Source organism: Uranotaenia lowii, chromosome 1 (genome assembly GCF_029784155.1).
Source record: "Uranotaenia lowii strain MFRU-FL chromosome 1, ASM2978415v1, whole genome shotgun sequence".
NCBI classification, from domain to species: domain Eukaryota; kingdom Metazoa; phylum Arthropoda; class Insecta; order Diptera; family Culicidae; genus Uranotaenia; species Uranotaenia lowii.
The window spans coordinates 114821234-114834933 of record NC_073691.1 but is presented as its reverse complement, the minus strand read 5'-3'; the positions used below and the strand labels follow the sequence as shown (position 1 = coordinate 114834933).

At 34.1% G+C, this 13700-nt stretch overlaps 1 protein-coding gene across 3 annotated transcripts in view; it reads left to right on the top strand.

Moving 5' to 3' along the window:
* LOC129739072 (uncharacterized) overlaps positions 1–13077 on the top strand; it is a 54147-nt gene extending 41070 nt beyond the window's left edge. For all 3 annotated transcript variants that reach the window (XM_055730447.1, XM_055730451.1, XM_055730452.1), the window contains 4 exons: positions 8178–8779; positions 8960–9253; positions 11049–11239; positions 11312–13077. In XM_055730447.1, coding sequence (XP_055586422.1) covers positions 8178–8779; positions 8960–9253; positions 11049–11239; positions 11312–12994 — 2770 coding nt within the window. In that variant the 3' untranslated portion in view covers positions 12995–13077. The remainder of the gene's footprint in view (positions 1–8177; positions 8780–8959; positions 9254–11048; positions 11240–11311) is intronic.
* The last annotated feature ends 623 nt before the right edge of the window (positions 13078–13700 follow it).

Sequence of the window (13700 nt, the reverse complement as noted above, 5' to 3'; positions counted from 1 at the left end):
AGCCTCTCATGCCATAGCACTCAAGTTTTTTCAACAAAATTTCGTGATTTAAAGTGTCAAAGGCTTTTTTAAGGTCAAGAAAAAGACCGCCTACAATTTTTTTCGTGTCTATTTCATGAATGACAGAATCCATCAGCTCGCAGATAGCTGTAAGCGTGCTGGATCCTGATTTGAAACCATATTGTAAACAGTAAAAAACGTTGTTTTCATTCAAAAAGCTATTCATTCTGCTTATCAAAAGCTTTTCGAAAATTTTGCTGAAAACGCTTAAGGTTGAAATGGGTCGGTAATTGTTTACATCGAGTTGATCACCAGACTTGAAAATAGGGATAACTCTTGCAGTTTTGAGGCATTCTGGATAAACTCCTGTCTCTATAATTTTGTTGAAGCATTCCGCAAGAATTTTGGCAAAATGTGTACTGTGATTTTTGAGTACTTGTGGCGAGATATTGTCTGGACCACTACTTTTTTTGTTTTCCAAAGATTCAATGGCAACAGTGACCTCGTTAACTGAAGCAGGCCGCAGAAACAATGAGTTAAAAACCCGGTTTATATGCGAGAAAGTGTTGAAATCAGGGTCTCTAGTAATAGTGTTAGCGAGAGATTTTCCGATGCTGGTAAAGTAATTGTTAAATGTAATACAAACTTCATGTTGGTTTTCCTCGACGGTGTTATCAACTCTTAAGAAGATGTCGGATTTAGTTTTCGACCTTCCGAGTATTGAGTTTATTTTTTTCCATAGTTTTGAATCAGATGTATTGCTCAAAATATTTTCATAATAAGTACTGTTACATTTCCTCTTACAAACTTCTACTTTTTTCGAAATATGATTCAGCATTTCTTTCAAATGTGTATTTTCTGGATTTTTTGACTCTTTTGAGATAATTGTTTTTTATTCTAATCAGTGTCCAAAGATCAAAATTTATCCACGGACAGTGATTGCCTTTGAGCTTAATCGATTTCCTAACTTTTTTTGAACAGGCTTTGAACAAGGAGTTGTAGGTGGAAGTGATGTTTTGAATGCACAAGTCTGCATCTTCTACAGCACTAATTCCTCTCAAATAACTTTCAAACCTCTCGTTCAATTCAGAGTGGTTTGTAATAGTTTTTGTTAATGTTTTATTCTGTTTTTCCGAAAAAAGATCAAAGGATGTAATAATTTGAAGATGATCACTAATGTCGGTGTAAATGGTATCATTTTTTAACGTAGTTATATCATTATACTTACAGACTACATGGTCTAAAATATTATTACTATTAGGCCTTGTAGTCAAGGTGTTAGAGCACAAAAAACCAAAAGATTCTAGTAGAGTTTTGTATTTAATCACAGAATTGTTATTAACTAGGTTAATGGGAACGTTGAGGTCACCTACGATAAAACACGAATGATTATCAGGTACGGAAGACAACAAAGACTCAAGGTTGTCATAGAAATCATTAAAAGGAAATGAAGGTGGTCTGTAAATACCATGTATGTCAATAATTTGACCGTTTATGGACAGTTCGACGGCAATGCTGTGGAAACCGTCGATAGCAATATTGCTGATGGTTCTGAATCTGAGGTTATTTTTAACATACATTGCTACACCGCCATTCGGTTGACTACGACACGAGAAGATTGATGAGTAACCAGGAATCTCATACAAAGAACAATTTTCATCTAAAAGCCATGTTTCACAAATAACTATCACATCAAAAACAACTTTAGACTGTTCAATAATCTCTAGTAAATTGTCGAATTTTTCCAGATCGACCATCGAACGTGTATTCCATTGAAAGATCCGAAGCTTTTTCAAATTATTTTCTATTATAGAGGCATTAAAATCTAAAATATTATAATTAAACTTATTGATTAAATTATCCATTAGATTAAATTAAAATTAAACAAAGAAAATCAGACACCACAACAAGGACCACAGAATATTAAGTCTTCTTACGTTTAGGTGACGGGGTAGTTTTTGGAGGCTGATTTGCATTCCGTATACTTTTAGAAATTTTTTTGCTGTGTACGTCATCGACGGATTTCATACCGAATTAAAAAAAAACTTTAGCGTAGGTACCCAGTATTGTAGTTTTTTTTTCGTTTTCTCAGGATTTTCATCCCTCTAACCCAGTAGTATGATAAATGTTAAATATTCTTTGTTCAAACGTATAAGAAATTGTTTTAAGACTTTTTAAATTAGATGAAACGATCGTGAAGGGTGTGAGAAGGGTTGTCTGTTTAATCACGCTCAACCCTCATTGAAAGAAAGCGCCACCATTGCAGCAAAGAAACGTAATGTTATTGTACACTTTTACTTTTGTTTATGGGTAGAAATTTAACTGAAATTCAATAATGAATTTTTGAAAATGTTAATAGAATGCAAACTGTTTTGAAACTACATAGTAGGTACTTCGATAAAATACAATCTGTCTGTTTCAAGTCAACCGTCATTCCCAATAACTTACAAAAGAATCAGCATCAAGCGAACATCATATGCATTCTTCTCTGTAATTGTTTGATGTATACTGTACGTCTTAAAGGTACTTAGATTGATTAAAATAATGTAAATATGTACTCGAGATACCAGATATGAAAAATTTGCTTTTAATCTAATACGAGTTCTATAATCTTGAATATTGATTTGCTGAGGGCCAACAGGTTCCAGTAGATATTGGCAGTTATCTTACCGATAGAGAGATACAGAGAGGCCATACAGGAAGGCAGGTTAGACAGCCAGCGTTTCCATCGATTTCACGGATGGGTGGTCGTCAAAAAACAAGAGCTAGGCAAGCGTTCGTCTCATCACGGCCGGCACAGGGGAATGAGATAATCAATCTTATGGCAAATTAATGATGTATTGGACGACCCTCCCCCAATGGCTCAGAGCTCCTAACTTTTCGTAGCGTGTTCTCCAAATTTGTATATGATAGTATTCCGGCCAGGAGAAGTTTCATTTCTATGCATCATTTTTCTTTCTTTTGTAATGCAGTTACTGTATGTATGTATGTTGGTTATCCACCATGGGTGCACGGATTCACAGCAGTTTCTGCCTAAGAATGTGCTCACATGCTCACAGGTTCGACAAATCTCCAATGCAACGCGTACACCATACCCGGAACCCATGGCTTCGTATGAACTCTTATGGATGAATGTATTGTGTTGATGTAGGTATATTTTGGAAGGACGAATCAAACTGGTGGGCTAGTTTATTTACAGGTATTCCGGCATCCGTGTATATACCTGGCCAGCTGGCAACTGATTGAATATTCTTATTATATAGTCAGTTATATGAGGAAACACATTTTAGCTGTCAGTCACTTATGGGATTCGAACCCAAAAGTTTTCTTGCCGATACCGGGAATCGCACCCAGTACGCCTGGCATGCCAAAACCAGACCCGCGCCAGCCTATCCGCTAGACCACATCGGCGCTTTCTTTGGTAATGCAGTTACTTACTCACAAATTCGAATCAAGCGCGTATAAATGATTAATGAGATCTAAGTTGTATTTGAAAATTACCCTATAGATCGCTAAACCAAACTCAAAGATTAAACTATGATCAACATCACAAACACATTCCTGAAATTGAGTAAAGAAAGATAGGAGATAAAAATATAATAATTTCTGGCATTACTGGAGGATACTTCCGAGCTTTCGATCATCAAGATTTTAATGCATTTATCAACAATGTTGAAGATTTTTTGACTTTTGCTTTAAAAATACTGTAGATTAAGTTTTGGATTGAAATTCCTTTCAAAAAACCTTGAAATTTAATTATTTACTGAATAGGAAATACATTTAAAAAAACTTCTCTAGACACATTCCACCGCGACGTGAAATTGCTTTTCCGGACTTTTCTGCACTGTTATCATTCTAGAAGTCAACCAGTTTACTTGTAAATGAAAAAAATTATAGCAAACTGTCGCAAATTGAATTTCCTTCAAAATGAATATTTGGTAATTTGGTCATTAATAAACTTAAGTTTTTTTTGTTGTGATCGATTTCTTTTGTGACGTGAACTCACGCTAGAATTTACCATTTTTGACTACAGTACATACAACTTTGATTTCCTGTTCTCTCCGTGGAAATTGGATATCGGTGTCTTCAAATAAGTTGTAGAAAAACAATTACCCACAATTTGATGTGCGTAGCTTTTCGATTGAACAACAAGGAACGAAGTTATGCTTGTTTGAAGTTGTGACGTGAATTCACTCAGTTCAGGGTAACAGGGTAATTGACTGAATTCACGTCACGAAATATAAAGTTATATTGAACCATTCTCTAGAGCCTTCAAATTTTATGTGCACTTCCAAAAACGATATTTTGTTGTTCCGACTTTACTCAATCATAAATTTTCAGTATCTTCACCTAACTTTTTCCTTATTTTGATTGGCACTTGAATAGCAACATATTGAGGGATCATACGTTAAAATTACTGCTGTTTCTCACAGTCTTCATTTAAAAATTCACCAAAAACATTTTTTTATTATTTTTTCCAATATTTTTGTACTTCTATTGAAAAATAACGAACTTATTTAAAAAATCAACTAAATTATGTTTGATTTGTAAAAATCCGACCATCTGGAGGGTGGAAACAGCTTTCAGAGCATATTTTCCATACAATTAAAAAAAAAAACAAATTTCGTGACGTGAATTTACTCATTCGCGCTGTTGCAACTCAGCTAGATTACAACCGATTTCTATAAAATTTAGTGTTTTAGATTCGTCTTATCATTTTCAAAGAAGATCTCATTTTTTATGTAAGAAAATGTCAAAGTTTTCTCCAAAAATTAAAAAGTTTCCTTTTTTGTGACGTGAATTCACTCATTTGCGACTGTTTTTGTACGCTTTTCGAAACAACCTCATTGAATATAGGTAAACAAATTCTTTTTTCTGCAAAATGAAGCAGTGTTTTGTGGCTTCAAAACGTATTGAAAAAAAATTCCGAAACAAATTCATCCCTATATTTTAATAAATGATTCTGTAAAAGTTGTCAAAATAACCACATTTTTCAACAAAAAAAAAATGATTTTCAAAATCATGTAAAACATGTGTACAATTTTTTTCTCTCTTTTTTCCGTTGGTTTTGTGTGATTTGAGTTATCAAAACTATAGAAAAATTTGAGATTTTTTGATACGCGAACAGATAAAAATCACTTTTGAGCGGTACCGCTTGAAAGTGATTTTTATTCGTTCGTTTATCAAAAAATCTCAAACTTTTCTGTAATTTTGATAATTCAAATCACACAAAACCAACGGAAAAAAAATTGTTTTTACATATTTTATATAATTATTAAAATCAAATTTTTTTGTTGGAAAAAGTGGTTAATTTTCCTTAATAATTATTGAAATATATGAGACAATTTGTTTTGGGATCATTTTTTCAATACGTTTTGAAGCCAAAAAAAACTTTATATTGTAGAGAAAAAAACTGTTAATATCCAATATGGATACGGGGATAACATCCATCTTTAAAAGAGGGAGTATCTTCAAAAGAGATTTTTATTAGATGAGGGATGGGAAAGATAAAAAACAGTTTTATCATTTAAACATAAATAATTCGAGGCCAATCTATTCAAACTTCCTATGGTTGGTAAAATCAATGGTTTCTTTTGTAATGAAATGAATAAGCATTCATGAGAATTTTTATTATTGAAAACCTCATAATTATAAGTTTTCAATGTATGAAAACGATAATCTTAATCAAAACTTTAAAAAGACTAACAAAAATTACATGACCAAACATGGGTCAAATTTCTCTTAATGATAAATATAAAGCTTCCAAAATTCCGAAAAGTTAATCGACTCATTTTGTTTTATTTTTTAAGTGAACCCGAGCAAGACCGGGTAAAATCAGCTACGCTTTAAAAGCTTTATGGATTCTTTTCTATCAATTTTTTGCTGCTTTTCAACATCCATCATTATTCTGAGGCATAAAAGTTTTATCGATTATCAATTCCATTTTTTGTTTATGCTTCATGACAATTTTTAGGGTAAAGATAATCTCACCAAAAATCAAACATCATCGATACCAATAAAAAAAAAATAAATGCCTTAAAACATCCATTTTCTGTTGTGGTATGCTCTGTAAATAGTCATTTTAAACATCAAAATAATATAAAACATTGTTGATTAAAAGATTAACTAAGATTATAACTCTTTCAATTATTTGAATTTTCGAATTACCCGATACTGTAGAAAAAGTACACCGAAAAATGACAAAGATGGAGAACGGATAATTTTGTTCATTTATTTCTTTTTTACTTTAAAGTAGAAACCCTTCCATTTGAGGCCCTTGGAGCCAGAGCTTAAAAGCTTATTTCGAGCAAACAAGCTTTTAAATTGACGTGTTTGAGAATATCACATATATTTTTCAAGAACTTGCATTTTTCTCTAAAATGTCAAAGTATGTGAAAAAAAAAATCTAAAAATCCGGAAAAATCATCAAGTAGAGTTTGAAATGTGAAGAATCTTTTGGCATCATTAACTCAAAATCGACCATTTTGTCACTTATACCCCTTTGGCTCCGAGACCCTCATTTGGTAAATTTCCACGAAACCGCTTGAGATTTCTTGATTAATTAGTAAATAATATAGTTTTTTTTTTGTTATAAAACACGTTAGTTTTCTTGTATATGAAACAAATCTTCCATAAAATTTTTGTGTTTTTGACAAAAATCTTGAAACTTTTTATCAATTATTTGTGAGAGTATCCAAATCCACGCTGTCTCGTTCGCGACCATTCTACAAGTAACTCCCTCGCTAAACAAAATTCCACCTTTTATTTAATACTTAACTTTTCCTTATCTTGTAGTTTATGTATAATGTATGGAACATAACCATATTTTTAAAAAGAACTTTAATCTCTTCATAAAAAAAAGAAAAATGTTTTAGAAAATCTCAACTTTTGCTGTCAAAATACGTAGCAACAAACTTTCTCATAACAAAATATTAGAAAGATCAACATTCAGGTTCGTTTTTTACACTACTTAGCATAAGTTCAAGACTTAAAATTGAAATAGTAAAGAAGTATTAAGGAGTCAAATCACTGATTTTATTAATGACACTCATATCCGATTCAAACCATAAGTTACTGCTTTTTCGGACAAATATTTTAAAAAAAATACATATTTCACCTTATTTTTAATCGCGAAAAAAAACAAACGAGAAAAACGCAACGTCGGAAAAACACGTCCATTCTCGAGCACGGCTTGCTGCGATCCGAACCCTCATTCCGAATTGAATAGAATTTCAGAGTAGATTAATTAAAACAAAAGAAGCGTTTTGCTAGTTTTTTTTTATTAAAAAAATCTACAACTTGAAACATACATATTAGGAATTGTGATCAAGACCCGATGAATTATAAAAATAAATATTTTTAACGACAGTTTATAAATTCAATTGTCATCGGAATAACAATATTTTTTTTCTGAAATTTAAAATTCTTATTTAAGGATTTTAAAGGCAAGCATCCGTCGGTATTTAATGGAGAATAGTTTTGGTTTGCTTAAGACATTCAAACAAACATACCTACATAAAGTTTTTTTTTGTGTGTTTTGGTTTTGCTAAGTTTTTCTAACACGGCTTGTTTTCACACACAAGGTTTTTTGCCATGTGTACGGTTCTTCTACACGGCTCTCGCAAATCAATATGTTTTTTGAGCGGAAATATTCCATGTTCTATACGTTAACGATTGATTTCATATCGCATAAAAACCTTAGTGTAGATATGAAGTTTGATATAAAACCTTCAAAATGAAATGTACACTAATTTTTAAAAAATATGAAGTTTAACGTGTCTGATTTTCCAAATTTTATTTTTTCTGTTCAAATAAACAATTTTCACACTTTTCTTCTTGATTATAATAAAAAAAATAGTTTAAAAAAGTTTCAGCTATTTAGTATACTGTATATTTACCCCTGCTATTATTTTGAACAGCTGGAAAAATATGGAAATCCTTTACCACACACACTATTATTCAAAAACAAAATAAAACAATTCCACAATAATCTTCTTTTTCAAATACATACATCGATATTAATTTTTTTGATAATGGATAAATTTGGCTCGATTTAATAACATTTTACATAGGACTTTGTGGTGCTGCTATTTTTTCGAACACCACTATATATTTCTCTTCTTGTGTATGGCATTGTTCAGCGCTTAATTTCCCAATTTTCCTCTCCATCTTTACAGCTTTTTACACCTGAAAATTGACGAAGGTCAAATCACGCCAGATTTAGTGCAACGATGCCTATCAACCAAGCTGCAAATCGTGATTATATGCCCGACGTTGCTGTCGCTGAGCGCCCAGTATTTGCTTTCCACGTTGGGATCGTTGCTTAAGCCGGAGCGGGTCTTGGGAGTGCTGCTGGATGTAACCGAGACACGCGTGTGGGAAATTCACAAGACCACCTTTCCGGCCTACAACAAATGGCGTACGTGCACTGTGGGAGATCACGAACAATCGTTTGTGAGTGAATTGTTGGGCATTGCCACCGACATTCTTGGGCGCGCATTACGCCAGCAGCCCCTCCTCTGCGTCGACCCGGCGACCGTGCTTCAAAATTCGTCTGCTGCTGGTCCACAAAAGTCACAAACGCCTCACCAAAACCACGAGACGTTTACCCTGTTTCCCAGGAAGGTCAAGGTCGGCCAGAACAAGATAATAGTGATTTTTGTGGAGCCCCTCGTGAAAGATGACTGGATCAAGATTAAAGTCGAGAAAGGCAACGAAATAATCGAGATAACCAACATTAAGCGCCGAAATCCGTACACCATACAGTTCAGCATACCAGGTAGGAATCGATACGGGATTTGACTTTATCATCACTTTATCTCGCATTCCCAATATGAAATTGTGTGTTCTTAATGGAGTATTCCTTACATTTTATTATGAAATATGGCTTCAATATCAGTACCTAATCCAATGTCAAAGCTCAATTTTCCATGTTTTTGATTAATTTCTATCGTCCCAGAATCTTGCATGGAGATATCCATGATGATTGGTATCCGCTTGGAGAAGAATAACGTGGACCTTGGCTGTCGGCCGTTGAAATGTGAAAGCAGAATCCGGGAACTGGAGCAGATCCTGAAGGCCCAGGACGCCCCGATGGAGTTCCTGTGCCAATCGCTGGGCATCGCTACGTCGGACCGGAACCGGCTGGATACCTATCTGTTGCAATCATTCCAGAAGAATGTGCCACCCAATTTCCACCTGCTCAACTCGACGGATAACAGCGAAGGCGGACTCAAGATGGCCCGAGAGACGAGTAAGTTGATAGTTAAATTTTTTATTTGATTTCCAACTCGAGCATTGAACGATTTTTTTAAATTTTAAAAATATCAAACTTACCAAAAAACCAGAAATTGACAGAACAACCATGGTTTTAGTATTTAAGCTATGTTTTTTTTTTACATTTTTTTAATTTTTCCAATCTGTGAAAGAGTTAATATAGTTTTGTGCATATTTTTGGTAATCGAATTATGTAAGGAAATCAATAAATTTCTTGATTTCAAAAACTTGTTTATGTCCAATCGAGTTGTAATCTTGAGGTGAAATGTTAGTCTTGATTGAAATTTTAATAAAATTTAAATAATTAAGCAATCGATTGGTAAAGAAAAAAAATTCATGAAAAAACAGTTTTTTACGCTTCTTTAGAACACAATGTCTCAGAATCCCTTTTACACTTGAGATTCAGTGCAACCCTTTTCCGTTATCAAACTCAGCTCAAATTTGACATATAGCCTTCTTATGATTCCTTTAAACCATCAAAGTCTTTTTTGCAATTATTTTGATTTAGGTATTTCTTAAGACGAGTTTGATAAATTAAATAAAAAATATCCTAAATTGTGATATTTATTAAGAATTAAACCGTGGATAGCTCTTCACACGATGACACAAAGAATATGCATTGTACAGCAAAGTTCAAGTGCACAAAAATTTGCATCTTTTGATGGCATTGGTATCAAAAATATTTTACGCTTGGTACACATTTTTATCAGTTGAATACAAAATTTTTGGACCAACAAATTTTTTTTCTTAAAAATAGCTTGCTTATTTTCAATTTTGATAAAAATTTGGTTCATCTGTAGTATGTAATCCAAACTAAATTAAAAAAAAAAACTTAATTTTTTCTAAAAATTTTTGGACCCAGAATTTATTTAAAATCAAATCTTTTGAAAGTGGACTTCTTTCAAAGATGGCCTTAGCGAAACCTTTATAGATGATTTTCTTTAGTCGGTCCATACAAAAGTTCCACATCCTAACCTACTATTTGGAGGGTGAGCTCCCAGGTTCCCAGACATTAAGCAATTTTGGGACACCCTAACTTGTAGTCTATAATGTTCCCCTATTGCTAAAAACCAATGATAAAATATTTGTAGATTCTTAAGGAACAGGAACAGAGCATCCTTTTTTTCATGAAAAGAATCTAGTAACACTTCTAGACTTTCCTTCTAATTTTCAGAAATATTATTTTAAAGAGAAAGCTATTGATTTGAGAGTCTTGAAATGTTCTGGTGAAATCATTTACATTAAACCCTCTATTATTTGCAAAAAAGGGGATTAACAGAAATTTCACCAGATGTCTTGATTTTACAAAAAAAAACACAAAATTTCAAATAGAAACCCGGGTACCTTAATCTTATTTTAAAATCTGCAAAAAAACGCAATTCTAGAAATGCACTAGTACGGACTTTACAGTAAATCGGAAAAATATTTTTTTTTAAAGACTAACGACTAAAAATGCATTTAACGTCGAGATCTGGTATTATTTTGAGGAAAAAAAAAACTGTTGAATTCGAACACCAAAGGGTTTCCAGACAACTCTCTCCAAAGCACATGTAAACCTTTCGAATGTTTATGATGCCATAAAGCTGAAGTTTCTACTAGGGTGGTCGATTTTTTTCCTACTAGGATGACTAAAAAAATTTAAAACTGATCAAAATTGAATTCAAATAACAAATTATAGAAATTTTTCAACAAAAATTAAGGAATCTAACAGCAAGCTGTCATTCTTCCCAGTAAACTGAAACGGTTTTTTATATTCTTGTAACGTTTTGCAGGTCCCGAGGAGTATCCGACACTTTTACACTTCGCTGCCTATTGGGGCTTGGAGCGACTCTGTCTTCAGTTGATGGACTGCCCAGGAGGGGACATTGCCTGCGAGATTAGAAACATTTCCGGTCGGACCCCCGTTGATCTGGCCGAGCTAGGTGGTCACTACAAGCTCGCAAAATCGTTCCGGAATTTTTCGGTAATACATCCACCCGCATCATGCATAGAATAAAATCTCCGATATTGATCAATTGCGTTTTCCATTTCACAGCAACTGCACGAGTTCTCAACAATGTATCACTACTTCAAAGGGATTAGTGATGCATCGTCGGGCAAAGTTATTATCGAGCCTAAATTAACAGCAACAGCAATGTTCAGCAGCAAAATCGGAAGCACAAAAACTGCCTCCAGTAAAGTTGAACACAACAGCAAACAGCATCACCAAAGTGAAGGTTATATGGAAATGAATGGAAGTGGCAGTGATATTGAATCTAGTCAATCCGAAAACATAAACTCAGTTGCAAATTTGAACTATCTCAATCTCGATGTGGCCGGGGGAAGTGGTGGGGGGCACGATGAAGTCGATTTCATATTTGATCAAAAGAAACAAGCAGAAAAGGATAAGGATATATTGAATAATTTGAACAATAGCAGCGAGGTGGATCCAATTGATCATAATATTTTATTCAACGAGCTTAGAATCACTGAACCAGAGTATTACGATTCAAATGACATTAACAGAAGCGACAGTTTCAGTCAAGAGTGTTCAAATGTGTTAGAAAACTATACCATATCGGATAGTTGTGACTCGAACTATCTTATTCAACCTTCCAACGTCCCAGTGAAAAAAATAGATAACGAAAGTGATTATCTCATTCAACCATCCAATATCCCTGTGCACGAATATAGCAATTTAGATGTAAGCTCCGGTCTTGTAAGGAACAAAGAATCAGAAAGCGGACGAGAAACTTCTCATCTAAGGTTGAGTTTTAAAAAGAAAGAGTCACATGAATCCGGTAGCAAATCCAAGAGTGGCACATTGAAAAGGCAAGAAAGCAATTCATCGAAGAAATCAGTTGATGATGAACTATTGGAAATTTTATCCGACTTCAAAAATAATGTTTTCACCATTATGGAAGTTGAACAATTGTTCGATTCATGGAAGTCTCGTAACGATGTTCAGAAAAGTGTCTTAGACAAGCGTGAGCAACTACAACAGATGCGTGAAGAGTACGAACGAATTCAACAGCAAATGAAGGAAAAATTAAAAAGGCCCACACCATTTGACAGAATGAAAAGAATTTTCTCGAGAAGTAAAAGCACCGATTCGAAGAAAAATAGCCCTATCGAAGGTGTTCCCGTCGACGTTTGCGATGATATTAAATTTTCTTTATTGACTCCTGCTGCCTCGAGCTCCTCACATCGTCCCATTAGTTCCTCGAGTCTGCATAGTATTTCGAGTGGTTCATCGGGGCGCGTGAGCATCCTTAGCAGTGCCAGTTTCGGAGACAGTGGAACACATTCTGATTCTGAAGAGAGGCGAGCGGGAAATCCAAGCTTCAATGCCAATCGGACGCCAAGACTAAATAGTTTAATGGACAACTACATGATCCCTCCAGCACCCAGGCCATTCATAACGCCATCGTCGACACCAACGCCAGTAGAAGAAAAAGATATACCGAATTTCCCTCCCAATAATAATGATGCTGCAGAACACTACACTTGTATTCCCTCGAACAAACCGATCTATCCAGACAGTATTTATCCATACGAGAATTGTTCCATGCTCATGTCGATTGATGAAACCAAAGAGACGGAAACAGCTGTGCAACCTATCAAAGTGCAGAGATCAGAGATTATTTATACTAAACTAGCAGACATAAGACCAACGATGAGTTCATTCAAAAACAACCACTCCAAAGAAACAGCACAATCTCACGATAGCGGTAGTTAGGAGAAAAATTTTATATCGATATTTTTATATTTCATATTGCACTGATTTAGATAGACCACAAACAGTATAATAATAAAAAATATGTGGGTTATTCAAAATAACGTTTTTATTTGACCGAAATTTCTTCACATTCACTTTTAAACCATTGGAAGCACACTACAGCGCTCGACAATCCTATAAGTGGACACTTTTTTTTGGGGTTTATTTTCATCTGGAATATCACCGAAAAAAATAAACTGTTCGATTATGAGGAATTTCAATCTGTCGGACCGTGATTTGGAAAGAAGAGTGGGTGCTGAGTACCTTGAGGGGACTCGACTCCGGGAAGGAATCAAGTCGTAGCAAACAGCAAACAGTAGTAAAACAGAATAATGGGGTAAAATCCGTGCTCGGAAGCTATAGGGTAAGAACACTATATATTAAACATCATCTTTGGGATTCAACGCATTTGTATAAATCATAACGAATGGATTTTTGGAAAAAAAATTAATGATAGTGAAGCTTAAGAATGTTTCTCAGCTTCGAATCGATATATTTTTTCGCGGAAATATGTTTTGAAACTATTATTTAAGCCTTTTTAATCAAAATTACTTTTGTCCAAACGATTGAACACAATATTTCAAATATTGAAAAGGCAATGCTCTAATTATTGAACAAGTAAACATTGAATACCATTGTATATATTTAGGGGTATTATACCGGCCTT